A 15184-nucleotide genomic window follows, 5' to 3' on the forward strand; every position below is an offset into this window, starting at 1 on the left:
TTCGGGTCATGGTCCATTTGGAAGACCCATTTCCGCCCAAGCTTTAACTTCCTGGCTGATGTCTTGAGATGTTGTTTCAGTATTGCCACATAATCTTCTTTTCTCATGATGCCATCTATTTTGTGAAAGTGCACCAGTTCCTCCTGCAGCAAAACAACCCCACAACATGATACTGCCATCCCCGTGTTTCACAGTTGGGATGGTGTTCTTAGACTTCCAAGCTTCTCCCTTTTTCCTCCAAATGTAACGATAGTCATTATGCCCAAAAAGTTAAATTTTAGTTTCATCAGACCATAGGACATGTCTCCAAAAATTAAGGTCTTTGTTCCTGTGTGCATTTGCAAACATTAATCTGGCTATTTTATGTTTCTTTTGGAGTAATGGCTTCTTCCTGCAGAGTGGCCTTTCAGCCCATGTTGATACAGTACTCGTTTCACTGTGGTTATTGACACAATCTTACCAGCTTTTGTCATCATCTTCACAAGGTCTTTTGCTTTTGTCTTTGGGTAGATATGCACATGTCGGACCAAAGCACGTTTATTTCTGGGACACAGAACCCGTCTCCTTCCTGAGTGGTATGATGGCTGGACATTCCCATCTTGTTTGTACTTGCATATAATTCCACAATTATAAGTCCACAATTCTCTTCCTGATATCTTGACTGATTTCTTTAGACTTTCCCATGATGATACACAAAGAAGCAGTGCGTTTCAGGTGTGCATTACAATACATCCACAGGTGTGTCTCTAATTAACTCAGATGTTAACAAAAAAACTATCAGAAGCTTCCAAACACATGACATCATCATATGGGCAGTCCAGAATTGTTTAAAGGCATAGTAATCTTAGTGTATGTAAACTTTTGACTTTGCAGTAAGTAATAAAAGTGCCTTAAAACATTTTCTCTTTCTCATTATTCTGGCATTTGGCAAATATTAAAAATTATGGTAATCCTAATTGACCTAAAATGGGAAAAGTTTATTCAGATTTCATGTCAGATATTGAGAAAAACATGCATATGTGTTTTTTTATAGAGTTTACGCAAACTTCTGGTTTCAACTGTATGTCTGTTGTGTTCAATTTGTACTCTCTTCAATGACAGCAGAGCAGGGTATCATTAGACCTCACACAGGAGGAACCCAAATCAGGCAGGTTGCTCCTTTGTGAGAGATAATGACTTCTCCAATCTCACTGCAAAGTGCCAAGTTGCCTGAGCATTGACACAAGTGTGATTACTGACTTCTTCAAATAGACCGTTTGTGGGGATGGGCAATACAACAGTGGTGACCCTACTATGAAAGTAGGAGAACTTATTGAAGGGTTTTTAATGTGACACAACTAAACTCAGCTGCACTACACCTCTCCCCACACTGACTCATGCATGAGGCTAGACCAGGAGATCAGAGCTGTATCATTACATTTCACACCGAGAGAAACCTGCTCTAAGTTATAGTGGGCATGTTCTTCTTTCCCTTGTATATGGATACCTGCTTACAGTGGGGGAAATAAGTATTTGATCCCTTGCTGTTTTTGTAAGTTTGCCCACTGAAAAAAACATGAACAGTCTATAATTTTAAGGGTAGGTTAATTTTAACATTGAGAGATAGAATATCCCCCCCAAAAAATGAAGAAAATCACACTGTATAAAATAGATTATTTTTTTTTCATTTTGCAGTGAGAAATGAGTATTTGATCCCTCTGGCAAACAACACTTAATACTTGGTGGCAAAACCCTTGTTGGCAAGCACAGTAGTCAGATGTTTTTTGTAGTTGATGATGAGGTTTGCGCACATGTCGGGAGGAATTTTGGTTCACTCCTCTTTGCAGATCATCTCTAAATCATTACGATTTTGAGGCTGTCACTTGGCAAACTCAGAGCTTCAACTCCCTCCATAAGTTTTCTATGGGATTAAGGTCTGGAGACTGGCTAGGCCACTCCATGACCTTAATGTTCTTCTTTTTGAGCCACTCCTTTGTTGCCTTGGCTGTATGTTTTGGGTCATTGTCTTGCTGGAAGACCCAGCCACGACCCATGTTTAATGTCCTGGCGCAGGGAAGGAGGTTGTGATTCAGGATTTTAAGGTACATGGATCCATCCATTCTCCCATTGATGCAGTGAAGAAGTCCTGTGCCCTTAGCAGAGAAACACCCCCAAAACAATGTTTCCACCTCCATGCTTGACAGTGGGGATGGTGTTCTTTGGGTCATAGGCAGCATTTCTCTTCCTCAAAACACAGCGAGTTTAGTTAATGGCAAATAGCTCAATTTTTGTCTCATCTGACCATAGCACCTTCTCCCAATAACTCACAGAAACATCCAAATCATCCAGGTGTTCATTGGCAAACTTCAGACGGGCTTGCACATGTGCCTTCTTGAGCAGGGGGACCTTGCGGGCACTGCAGGATTTTAAACCTTTAAAGGCGTAATGTGTTGTCAATGGTTTTCTTGGCGACTGTAGTCCCATCTGCCTGGAGATCATTAACAAGTTCCCCCCGTGTAGTTTTAGGCTGATCTCTCACCTTCCTCATGATCAAGGATACCCCACAAGGTGAGATTTTGCATGGTGCCCCAGATCGATGTCGATTGACAGTCATTTTGTATTTCTTCCATTTTCTTATTGCACCAACAGTTGTCTCCTTCTCACCCAGCATCTTACTTATGGTTATGTAGCCCATTCCAGCTTTTTGCAGATCTATGATCTTGTCCCTTACATCCTTAGAAAGTGCTTTGGTCTTGCCCATGTTATAGAGGTTAGAGTCTGACTGATTAATTGAGTCTGTGGACAGGAGTCTTTTATACAGGTGACTGTGTAAAAGACGCCTGTGGGAGTCTTTAATGTAGGCAACGAGTTGATTAGGAGAGTCTAACTGGTCTGTAGGAGCTAGAACTCATAATGGTTTGTAGGGGATCAAATATTTATTTCTCACTGCAAAATGCAAATAACTATTTAATTTATACAATGTGATTTTCTTGATTTTTTTGGATATTTTATCTCTCAATGTTAAAATTAACCTACCCTTAAACTTATAAACTGTTCATGTCTTTGTCAGTGAGCAAACTTACAAAAACAGAAAGGGATCAAATAATTATTTCCTTCACTGTATGATTGGCAGAGCTAGTTCTTTGTACGTATAGCCTTGAGGCTTTTTAACGATCTTTAATAGTGTTTTTTTTGTGTTCTTTTGTCATTAATAATAAAATAAATGATTTTATACAGTGATCCCTATTCAATTGCACACTTCTTCTTTCATGTTTATGGTATTTCTCTAAGTATGTGCTACGCTGATCCCGATTTATTTGGTAGTGCCCTTATCTACATATTTTTCTTTTCTGATTGGCAGAACTGGCAGCACTGTGAGAGAAGAACTACTAGAAGTGTTTGTAATGAGATTTAACTCTGCAGGACTGCCCACTACACTGCTGGAGATGAAAGCTGCTAATCACACTCAGGTCTGCTGTGCTCCAGCACATGTAATCACTCTGCAGTGAGAAGAGCAGACTGTTTCTTTATGCCTCACATCATGGAGGTGTGTTGTTCTTTCCCCAGTGTGTGACTGCCTGATTATGATTGATCAGCATCAAAAAGAGTAATAAGTACATGCCCCCAAGTGAAATCTCTCTTGTAATGCCCACTTGGACTTAAAACAATTAACTGTCTAGGTGCCAAATAGTTTGATCACTATCAACAAAGGAGAGGCAAAAAAATGTTTTATTCTGCTCTGCAGCCCCTTTTGCATTGTGTGGTAAGTAAGTACGTAAGGTCCTCTTTACAGGTAGATTTGAGCAGTTTTTGATAATGAATGATCAGTGCAGAAAACAGCTGGGAGAAAATAACTGAAATTAGAATAATACTGTAGTTATAATACAGTATAAAAGGAACAGAACCAACCTATTTTTCTAGGCTTTCAAATGACGAAACATTAAATAAAAGATGACCAAACCTGTTGATTTTGGCAGATTTGGTCAACTATCAAAAATATATATGGGGATCTCCTGACAGGATTTGACTTATTTTTCTAGTTGGAGATAGGACGCTGACAGAGAAGAGTGCTTATTCCCCTCAGCCCATTAAAATAAACACAACTGCCCTATTCATCAAAACTGGCGTTGTTCATGCTGGTCTTGATGAGGGGGAGTGCTGGAGTCAGATGTTCCTGATTCATGAAGGAGGCCTCTTCATGAATCAGGAGCGCTGGACGAGTGGCGTGCTTCTCTGTGTGCGCCTCACCACAAATCCTACTCTAGCCCCAGCTGGAGTAAGATTTGTGGCGTCGCAAATACCGCCACTCATCATGAATTTGACGAACGGTGGTCCCACCCCAGCTCTGCCCATTTCGGTGGAGTTGGGAAACACTGGGGTGAACATGCCGCAAGTCACAAAATAAAGGCATAACTCTTGAGTTGTGTCTGAATTTTGCAAATTTTCAAAGCGTATACGCCAGAATTGTGGCGTGAAAGCTTTGAGGAATCAGGCCCGATCCGCGTGATTGGCAGAGCGGTTTAGGAAGGACTTGGAGAATCAGCAGTCAGTTAACAACTGAATCGTCACGTTTGAACTTTTTTTTTTTCAGAGGTAAATATACAGTACATGGTATAACAGATATGGTTCATGAACATAATATATTAATGAACTAAGCTATAGTTGATGTCTTAGTCTGCAGTATACAATGACACTGAAGACAAAGGCTAGTAAAGTCCCCATGTATACTATGTGACATTCTTCATTCTAAGCTATTGTCAATGGTGACTGGTGGTCACCATTCAACCCTGCAGTATTAATATGAACATATCTTCATCTACACAATGCAGCATGGTGAAAAAAGAGTAACTATGGGAGACCCATAGGAAAATTTGGAATGAACCGTGCATACAATACCACCATGAATAACAAATGAGTTGTAGGAATGGAGAGGTTAAAATTATTATGCAACTATCTGCTCCAGGTGTCCTTTAATTTTTGTGCAGGTTTGATCTCAAAAACTGAGAATTGCTCTATACAATGACCAGAAAATGCACACATTGGAGTCCAGATTCTTTTTATGGTATTGCTGATACATATGCAACCAAGTAAATGGCTATTTCTACTTGTTGCCTAGTTACGCTATTAGGCTGGAGCAAAGGACAAACATGAAGCTACAATTTCAGGTTTATATAGTGCAATAGATATACTTGAAAAGACTGTAATAATATATATATATAAATATATATATATATATACACACACACATACACACTAACAGTAAAACTTAACAGTATCTAATCTGATCATCTGTTAGTTATATTCATAGTGAGTTGCTCAAGTTGTCTTTGTATATTAAAGGGGTTTTCCCACAAATTAAAGTTCATTTTAATCAATAGATCTTGGAATAATAATAACTTTCACAATTGGATGTGATTAAATAAAATGTTTCTGTGCTGAGATAATCTTATAAATGTGCCCCTGCTGTGTACTGTGTAATGGCTGTGTCTGACTGTATAGGAACATGGTCTGATCATACCACAGCTCCTGGGCAGGGGGGGGAAGCAAAAGAGTATACAGACAGGACAGAATGGGATCACAGCCAATTCTTTTTGTGAGGTAAAACATTTCCCTGCCTTTTTTTAAACAATGTTTTACTTATATACACATACACACATATACATATACATATACATATACACAGTTGAAACCAGAAGTTTACATACACTAAATATAAAGACACATATGCATGTTTTTCTCAATATCTGACATGAAATTAGAGTAAGCCTTTCCTGTTTTAGGTCAATTATAAAATTACCATAATTTATAATATTTGCAAATGCCAGAATAATGAGAGAGGGAATGTTTTAAGGCATTTTTATTACTTACTGCAAAGTCAAAAGTTTACATACATTTCATTAGTATTTGGTACCATTACCCTTAAACTGAATGACTTGGGTCAAACGTTTGAGATATCCTTCCACAAGCTTCTCACAATAGTTGGTCGGAATTTGGACCCATTCCTCCTGACAAAACTGGTGTAACTGATCCAGGTTTGTAGGTCGCCTTGCTCGCACCTGCCTTTTCAGCTTTGCCCATAAATTTTCAAAAGGATTGAGATCAGGGCTTTGTGATGGCCACTCCAAAACATTGACTTTGTTATCCTTAAGCCACTTTGTTACCATTTTAACAGTATGATGCGGGTCATTGTCTATTTGGAAGACCCATTTCCGCCGAAGCTTTAACATCCTGGCTGATGTCTTGAGAGGTTGCCTCAGTATTGCCACATACTGTAATCTTCTTTTCTCATGATGCCATCTACTTTTTGAAGTGCACCAGTCCCTCCTGCAGCAAAACAACCCCACAACATGATGCTGCCACCCCTGTGTTTCACAGTTGGGATGGTGTTCTTAGGCTTCCAAGCTTCTCCCTTTTTCCTCCAAACGTAACAATAGTCATTATGCCCAAAAAGTAAAATTTTTCATCGGACCACAGGTCATGTCTCCAAAAATTAAGGTCTTTGTTCCTGTGTGCATTTGCAAACATGAATCTGGCTTTTTTATGTTTCTTTTGGAGTAATGGTTTCTTCCTGGCAAAGTGGCCTTTCAGCCCATGTTGATACAGTATTCGTTTCACTGTGCTTATTGACACAATCTTACCAGCTGCCGCCATCATCTTCACAAGGTCTTTTGCTTTTGTCCTTGGGTTGATATGCACATGTCGGACCAAAGCATGTTCATCTCTAGGACACAGAACCCGTCTCCTTCCTGAGTGGTATGATGGCTGGACATTCCCATCTTGTTTGTACTTGCGTATAATTGTTTGTATAGATGAATGAGGCACCTGCAGGTATCTTGAAGTTGTACCCAAGGATGAGCCAGACTTGTGCAAGTCCACAATTCTCTTCCTGATATCTTGGCTGATTTCTTTAGACTTTCCCATGATGCTACACAAAGAACCAGTGTGTTTCAGGTATGCATTAAAATACATCTACAGGTGTGTCTCTAATTAACTGAGATGTTGCCAAAAAATCTATCAAAAGCTTCCAAACACATGACATCATCATATGGGCAGTCCAGAATTGTTTAAAGCCATAGTAATCTTAATGCATGTAAACTTTTGACTTAGCAGTAAGTAATAAAAGTGCCTTAAAACATTCTCTCTCTCTCTCTCTCTCTCTTTCTCTCTCTCTCATTATTCTGGCATTTAGCAAATATTAAAAATTATGGTAATCCTAATTGACCTAAAACGGGAAAGGTTTATTCTGATTTCATGTCAGATATTGAGAAAAACATGTATACGTGTCTTTTTATATAGTGTATGTAAACTTCTGGTTTCAACTGTATATACAGGTGCGTCTCACTAAATTAGAATATCATCAAAAAGTTCATTTATTTCAGTTCTTCAATACAAAAAGTGAAACTCCTATATTATATAGAGTCATTACAAACATAGTGATCTATTTCAAGTGTTTATTTCTGTTAATGTTGATGATTATGGCTTACAGCCAGTGAAAACACAAAAGTCATTATCTCAGTAAATTAAAATAATTAACAAAAAACACCTGCAAATGACTCTATATAAGAGTTTCACTTTTTTTTTATTGAAGAACTTAAATAAATTAACTTTTTGATGATATTTTAATTTAGTGAGATGCACCTGTATATATATTGAACAGCCATGTGTGTACTATAATATCTCAACATTATTGCAATAATAAAATATCAAACACCATCTTAAGGTTTCCTGCGTAATTATGACCCACCTTGTTTCCAAGATCTGTTGCCTTATGGTTTTGATGTATTCAAAGCTGTCAAAGCAACAGATGTCATAGACGAGGATGTAAGCATGTGCACTTCTGAGTCCGCGGCAGCAGGAATCTGCCCACTCCTGCAACATATAACACTATAATATATCTTGCCATGTTATGCAAGCATGAATATTTTTATAAAGAGGATGCCACCCGTGTAAGTTACATTAACATAAAAAGTATTCTCTGCCCTTTTGTTTTCAGTGAGGAAAAGTTGCTTCCAGAGGAGTCTGTCCTCTCTCCCCATTGAAAACATAACAATGCTCGGCCAAGCCCAGCGTTCATGTGCATAGGTTAGAAGGGAGAGACAGCTGCCTAATGTACGTACGGTACGTTCAGCTGACAGTTATCTCATGTGTACGGCCAGCTTAACACTGACCAAGTTTGGACAATGCAAGGCAATCAATTCCATTTGCTGAAAATCTAAATTACCTGTCCATTAAAGGTCTATTTGACAAATACACACAAATTTTTATTTTTATTCTGTCAAAGTCATTTTAATGACGATCACAACAATCACTTTCAACTGCTACAGAACATGTACACGAAGATACTATGGCTGGATCTGACTGAAATAAGTTGTCCTCAGCCTCTATGCCATTGTCAAAGCACATCTCAAATGCATCTTGGCCAGATCTGTAGACCAGGAAAATAGTCAAAAATTGCATACCTGTCTATTACACAAGTGTAATCCCCACTCCCTTATGTCAATAGGCCAAATACAGTGGTCTGCAATAGAGCGACTAAGGCTACAGCCCCACTATCAATATTTGGTCAGTATTCGGTCAGTATTTTTTCTCAGGAGTGGGAGCCAAAACCAGGTGAGGAACAATCAGAGAAAAGGTATAATAGAAACAAGTCACCAATTCTGCATTTATCACCCACTCCTGGTTTTGGCTCCCACTGATAGTGGGGCCGTGGCCTAAGACACCAAAATCTTATAAAAGGAGAGGGGGATTTTGGCAGTTCTTGTGCCATCAATGGTAAAACTTCACATGTATTTTTATTGAAAAGATCTGTGGTCTTCCTACATTTGTAGGACATTTGAGGCACCTAAAGTTTAGTACTTTGGCAGCAGAGCAGGAGAAGCCTTCCTTACTACAGTGGATTATTACATTTTTGTACTAAAAAATTGTCAGAAAATTAGCAAGGGATGGCAACTTATTTTAAAGGGCTGTGGTCTTCCTGTATTTGTAGGACATTTGATGCACAGGGGCAACATATCATTGGTACAACTTGTTGTAGCCCAAGAAGTAAGGGGGTTTACTCCCACCTCCAAAGCAGCACACAGCTTCTGTCATAGAAAGAACTATTGGACTGTAAAGTGCCCCAATACTGCTCTTGCACAGGGGCGCCTTGCTGTCTGTGCCTGCCAGTGTTGAGGTACCTAGACTTTTGGCACTTTGGCAGTACAGCACCATTAGGCTATGTTCACACGTTGCATTTTTCCTGCGTTTTTTTAATGCAAATTTTAAGCTGTGTTTTACAGCATCAGCAAAGGCTATGAGGTTTAAGAAATCTCATTTTTTATGCACTAAACTTCATCAGCATGCACAAGAGACAAATATACTGGACAAAAATGCAGCAAAAAGACGCAGCAAATACGCAGCAAAACCTGCTTTTTGTAAGCAGCTTCTTTACTGCCAAGAGAGCAGATTTTGCCTGCGGCAAAAAACGCAGCAAAAACACAACATGTGAACATAGCCTTACTACAGTGGATTATTAGATTTTTCTAAACTGCTATACAATTCCAGAAAGTGTCCTACATTATTCTTTTCTACACTCACTCCTCCTGTCACTATATCCCACGCACTCCTCCCTAACAGGCATGCTGATGAGGGAAAGGGTCATCCCTTCTGCCTCGGGGTTTGTAGCACACACAACTCAGCGTGGGAAGTCGCTGAGGGATAGAGAAACGGGGGTGGGAACTTCAAAGAGTGCAATGCGACATGCTGGTGGCGGGATTCCCCCTGCCTGAATCTGCAAATGTTACGTAACCAGCCAGATCACTTATGAAAATATTACAGGGGGCGAGAGAGAGAAAGGTAGAGGGGAGTCACAGCAGCAGCACCACTAACTGTAACAGAACAGATCTAGAGGTGCGAGGTGTGTGCATATATACCCAGCTCCTGTTAGTAACCATTTCATCTACATGGTGACATTCCATCAAAGAGAAAGACTCAGAATTCTCTAAAGTATGCGAGGGGGACAGCAGCATTGTGATGACATAGTTGGAACGGAAATGTTGGCTTTTACAGAGGACTTGTCACTAGGTCAAAAGTGCACAGTTTTTGCTCTTACTTTATTCTCACTTCTCCCCTGAGTTTCCCCTTTTTTTTTTTTTTTTTTTTTTAAACCCGTCATATAGTTACAGAGATATGGGCCTTTTTTTTTAGTGCAAGTTTTATAGGCTTTACCAAGTGGGCAGTGGTCACAGGGTAACAATGCAGAGCAGCCTAAAGACACGTCCACAAAGAATCGCGTGAGCAAGGCCCCCTTGGAAAGGCCAAGAAAATTATCACTACAAGAGCAAAAACTGGCCACTTCACCTGGTGACAGGTCCTCTTCTTAAAGGCCTGACAAGTATTTCTAATTTTGTAAAATGCTAGCATTATGACCTTAATCTTTTAATAGCAAGAATGCTAGAATATCTCACTTATTTATGACATTTGAGATAGAAATCATTTTTTTATTAGGTGTATGTAAAATATTTCTAGATGAAAAAATGTATATGGTGCAAATGATTTAATTTTCATTGCGTACAAACCCAGATGTACAGTTTATAATGCTATACAGCATCATGGGTGTACTATAGCCATAGGAGCTGTTACTGGACCTACTGGTTGAGAGGGGCCACTTAAGAGTCAGAACAATTAATCTTTTTTGTAGGGGATAACACATTGGTGGCTCCTGTTATCTGTCATTATTATGTGTGTTCTCTGATATATGGCAGTGTCCTATCTTTCTACTAGTAAGTGCATGTCACCACATTTTCTCTTATGAAATATGAGTGCACTGTACAAGTCTTCTAGACTAATGTTTCTCTGGTTTAAAGGGGTTGTACTAAGTTTGTAAGTTATTGCCTATCCGTACGACAGGTGATAATTTACCGATAGTTGGGGGCCGAACAGCCAAGACCGCCTATGCCTCTTCAGGAGCGCCGGACGAGTGGTGTACATCTCTGTGTGCGCCTAGCCACAAATCCTACTTTTCAATGCTTTTACAACAAAATTCTGGTTTGAAAGCTTTGAGGAATCAGGCCCCATGTGTTTCATGCATGTTAACCCCTTAACAACTTGTGGCGTACATTTTCATCACAGGTGGCATGCTGGTTATATAGAACAGGCTCAGAACCTGAGTCCGCTCTATACCGGACAGATGCTTGCTGTGTGACACCATATGAGATACGATTTTTTTCTTGTGCACCCACATATTTGAATGGGTGAGTCTCATCTGACAAACGAAGAAAATAGTGCATGCTGCAATTTTTTCACACACAGATTCAGTCCATGAGAAAAATAAAATTGGTCAGAGTGCTGTTAGTTTATTCACGGGTAGCACTCGGGCCGAAAATATGGTCAAGGAGGGGGCAGGAGACAGGCGTAGCTAGTTGGAAGCCCTCCATGACTGGGATTGGCCGGGATGCTTCAATTTTAAAGGATATGGGGGATAAGATTGGGTAGGGATGCTCAAGGGGCGGGCATTAGGGGGAGGTGAGGGGTGTATACAGGGAAAAGTGTGGGAAAAACTCCCATTCCAAGTACAGAGAGCAAGGTGAAGAGACCCACCCAAATACCTTATGGATACTGTAGATTCCTTAATGGAAGGGTTCAAGAGATGGAGGGTCGCTGGAGTCGCAGTTGTCTGCCTTATTGGGAGAGACTTTCACTGGAGGTATGCACGGGCAGCAGGCGCAGGCTCCGGAGCCCCTCCGGGGATCCTGCAGATGGTGAGCGTGACAGTGCGGTCCCTCGCTGTCTCGCTTGCCCCGACAGGGAATCCGCCCAGCCGGCCTGTGGGCTCAGGACAGCGCAGATCGAGGGCCGCGCAGTAAGTGAGGGCCGCATGGCAAGTGCGGCCTGCAGCGGGAGTGCAGCCTGAGCCGAAAGTGAGGGCCACGTCGGAGCGGTGCGTCCCCCCATCAGCGAGGCCCCAGCCAGCATATGACCAGAAGGGGGAACTTTACCCGCGGCAGGCGACGGGGAAGCAGACAGGACAAGAAGATGGAGTGGCAGGTACTCCCGGCGATGTTCCTGTCGAGGTGCTTGCCAGACGGAGTGGGAGGCACACAGCACAGTGGCGATCTATGGGCAGGCAACGGTGGTGTAAAGACCTGCTGCCTAGCCCCTCCGGCCAGCAGGGGGCGAATGTGGCGGCAGGCAGCGAAAGGGAGCTGCCTGGCAGTTCTCTTCCAGTCAGCAAGGACCGGGCTGGCCTGTCTGGGTCTGGATGGGGAGGCGGGTCAAGATCCGAGGGGAGGAGCAAAGTGAAGACAAGCGGGAGGCGATCCTCTGGTGGTAGAGCGGCAAGATCATCGGCAAGTGCTCAGTCAGCACGGCGAATCAGAGGGATCGGAGTCCGGAGGAGATCGGGATGGCGCAGGGGATCTGCAGGACTCAGGATTTCCAGCTGGCGTGGACACAGCACCTGCGCAGCTCTGTGAGTATGGCTCTATGTCTGGTTTGTTGCCCGCAGGGATTGTGTCACAAGGGGTAGGAAGTAGTCAATTGGTAGGGCTTGGTGGGAGGAATTTAGGTAGGCCTTGCAGTGGAGAGGCACCTGGGCTCAGGGATATTTTACACATTATGTCACAATTACTTCTCAGGTTAGACAGTGGGGCAGCAAGTGGGTCAGGGGTGTTACCCGTGGGAGCTTGGTTGCCTGGACAGGCCGGGACCGAATCGGTAAGGTCAGTGGTGGGTATGGAGGGGGTGTCTCCAGGGGTTTCAGTGTCAGTACAGATGGAAAAAGATAAAGGGGATGCTGTACAGCTTGATAACAGGGCAAAGATGAGGTATACACACGCGGTCAAAATTGTTGGTACCCCTCGTTTAATGTAAGAAAAACCCACAATAGTCAAAGAAATAACTTGAATCTGACAAAAGTAATAATAAATTAAAAATCTATGAAAACGAACAAATGAAAGTCAGACATTGCTTTTCAACCCTGCTTCCACAGAATTTAAAAAAAAATTAAACTCATAAAATAGGCCTGGACAGAAATGATGGTACTCTTAACTTAATATTTTGTTGAACAACCTTTTGAGGCAATCATTGCAATCAAACGATTCCTGTAACTGTCAATGAGATTTCTGCACCTCTCGACAGGTATTTTGGCCCACTCCTCATGAGCAAACTGCTCCAGTTGTCTCATGTTTGAAGGTTGCCTTTTCCAGACGGCATGTTTCAGCTCTTTCCAATGATGCTCAATAGGATTTAGGTCAGGGCTCATAGAAGACCACTTCAGAATAGTCCAATGTTTTACTCTTAGCCATTCTTGGGTGTTTTTAGCTGTGTGTTTTGGGTCATTATCCTGTTGCAAGACCCATGACCTGCGACTGAGACCAAGCTTTCTCACACTGGGCAGCACATTTCTCTCTAGAATCCCTTGATAGTCTTGAGATTTCATTGTACCCTGCACAGATTCAAAACACCCTGTGCCAAATGCAGCAAAGCAGTCCCAGAACATAACATGGTTCACAGTAGGAACAGTGTTCTTTTCTTGATATGCTTCATTTTTCCGTCTATGAATATAGAGCTGATGTGCCTTGCCAAAAACTTCCATTTTTGTCTCATCTGTCCATAGGACATTCTCCCAGAAGCTTTGTGGCTTGTCAACATGTAGTTTGGCAAATTCCAGTCTGGCTTTTTTATGTTTTTTTTTCAACAATGGTGTTCCTTGGTCGTCTCTCATGAAGTCCACTTTGGATCAAACAACGACAGATGGTGCGATCTGACACTGATGTTCCTTGAGCTTGAAGTTCAAATTTAATCTCTTTAGAAGTTATCCTGGGCTCTTTGGTTACCATTCATATTATTCGTCTCTTTGATTTGTCAATTTTCCTCCTGCGGCCACGTCCAGGGAGGTTGGCTACAGTCCCATGGATCTTAAATTTCTGAATAATATGTGCAACTGTAGTCAGAGGAACATCAAGCTGCTTGGATATGGTCTTATAACCTTTACCTTTAACATGCTTGTCTATAATTTTCTTTCTAATCTCCTGAGACAACTCTTTCCTTTGCTTCCTCTGGTCCATGTTGAGTGTTGTACACACCATGTCCCCAAACAGCACAGTGAGTATCTGTAGCCCTATATACAGGCCCACCGACTGATTACAAGATTGTAGGCATCTGTGATGCTAATTAGTGGACACAACTTGATTTAACATGTCCCTTTTGTCACATTATTTTCAGGGGTACCATCATTTCTGTCCATGCCTATTTCATGAGTTTAATTTGTTTTTTTAAATTCTGTGGAAGCAGGGTTGAAAAGCAATGACTGACTTTCATTTGTTCATTTTCATTAGATTTTTAATTTATTATTACTTTTGTCAGATTCAAGTTATTTCTGTAACCACTGTGGGTTTTTCTTTCATTAAACGAGGGGTACCAACAATTTTCACCACGTGTGATATGTGCTTTGAAGGACCATTGGGGGCACATTTGAAAAAGGAGGTAAAAGTAAAAAATCTTGCGGGACGAATATGTGGAAATTTTCTCCCTCTTTCCCTTGGAGAAGTTTAATTTGGACAAGAAAAAGAAGGATGATAGCAAAGAGGAGGAAGAAAAGCAGAGGTGGCGTTTTATCCCCCAGACGTTTGTGAACTGGTTACAAGCATTTGTGATATTCGTTAGCGTTATTGGGGAAAAGTCTCCTGAGAATTGCTCGGGTTTATTTTGTTATTTAGATTTCGTAGGGGAAGCGCATCGTACATACATGGGTCAAACATGGTTGAGATACAATGAGCAATTCAGGTAGAGGAAGGCGGTGCAGCCGGAGATTAAGTGGGATCAGAAGAATATAGGGCTTTGGCTAAAAGATATGTCTCTGGCTGGGTACGGGCAGCCCTTTCACAGGGATGGAGGCAGCGGGAATCTACCGTCAGGACATGGTAGGGGGCAACTGTTGGCAATTTAATGACGGCCAATGTAAATATGAGAACAGTTGTAAGTTTAAACATGTGTGTTCCCACTGTAACGGGAGCTCCCATGGGGCCTCAAAATGTTTCAAGAGAGGAAAAGGGAAGCCTTTGGTGGGTACCGGTCAAGGGGGTGACTCTGGATCAGACGAAAGCTACTGTTATTTGGAATGGTTTTTCGGAAGGTTTCAGGATTCCACCACCCACTCAGTGTTCCGTTTTCAGATAAAAATTTGAGATCGGCTTCTTTGCATCCGGAGGTGGTTAGTGAAAAATTG

At 41.5% G+C, this 15184-nt stretch overlaps 1 protein-coding gene across 2 annotated transcripts in view; it reads right to left on the minus strand.

The window, feature by feature from the left end:
* The window catches only part of RASL10B (RAS like family 10 member B), a 172599-nt gene that overhangs the window by 4400 nt on the left and 153015 nt on the right, over positions 1 to 15184 (minus strand). For both annotated transcript variants that reach the window (XM_073665454.1, XM_073665455.1), the window contains one exon: positions 7724 to 7848. In XM_073665454.1, the coding sequence (XP_073521555.1) occupies positions 7724 to 7848 (125 nt within the window). The remainder of the gene's footprint in view (positions 1 to 7723; positions 7849 to 15184) is intronic.

The sequence above is a fragment of the Phyllobates terribilis genome, unplaced genomic scaffold (assembly GCF_046119375.1).
Source record: "Phyllobates terribilis strain yellow unplaced genomic scaffold, ASM4611937v1 Scaffold_2__4_contigs__length_985480577, whole genome shotgun sequence".
Taxonomy (NCBI): domain Eukaryota; kingdom Metazoa; phylum Chordata; class Amphibia; order Anura; family Dendrobatidae; genus Phyllobates; species Phyllobates terribilis.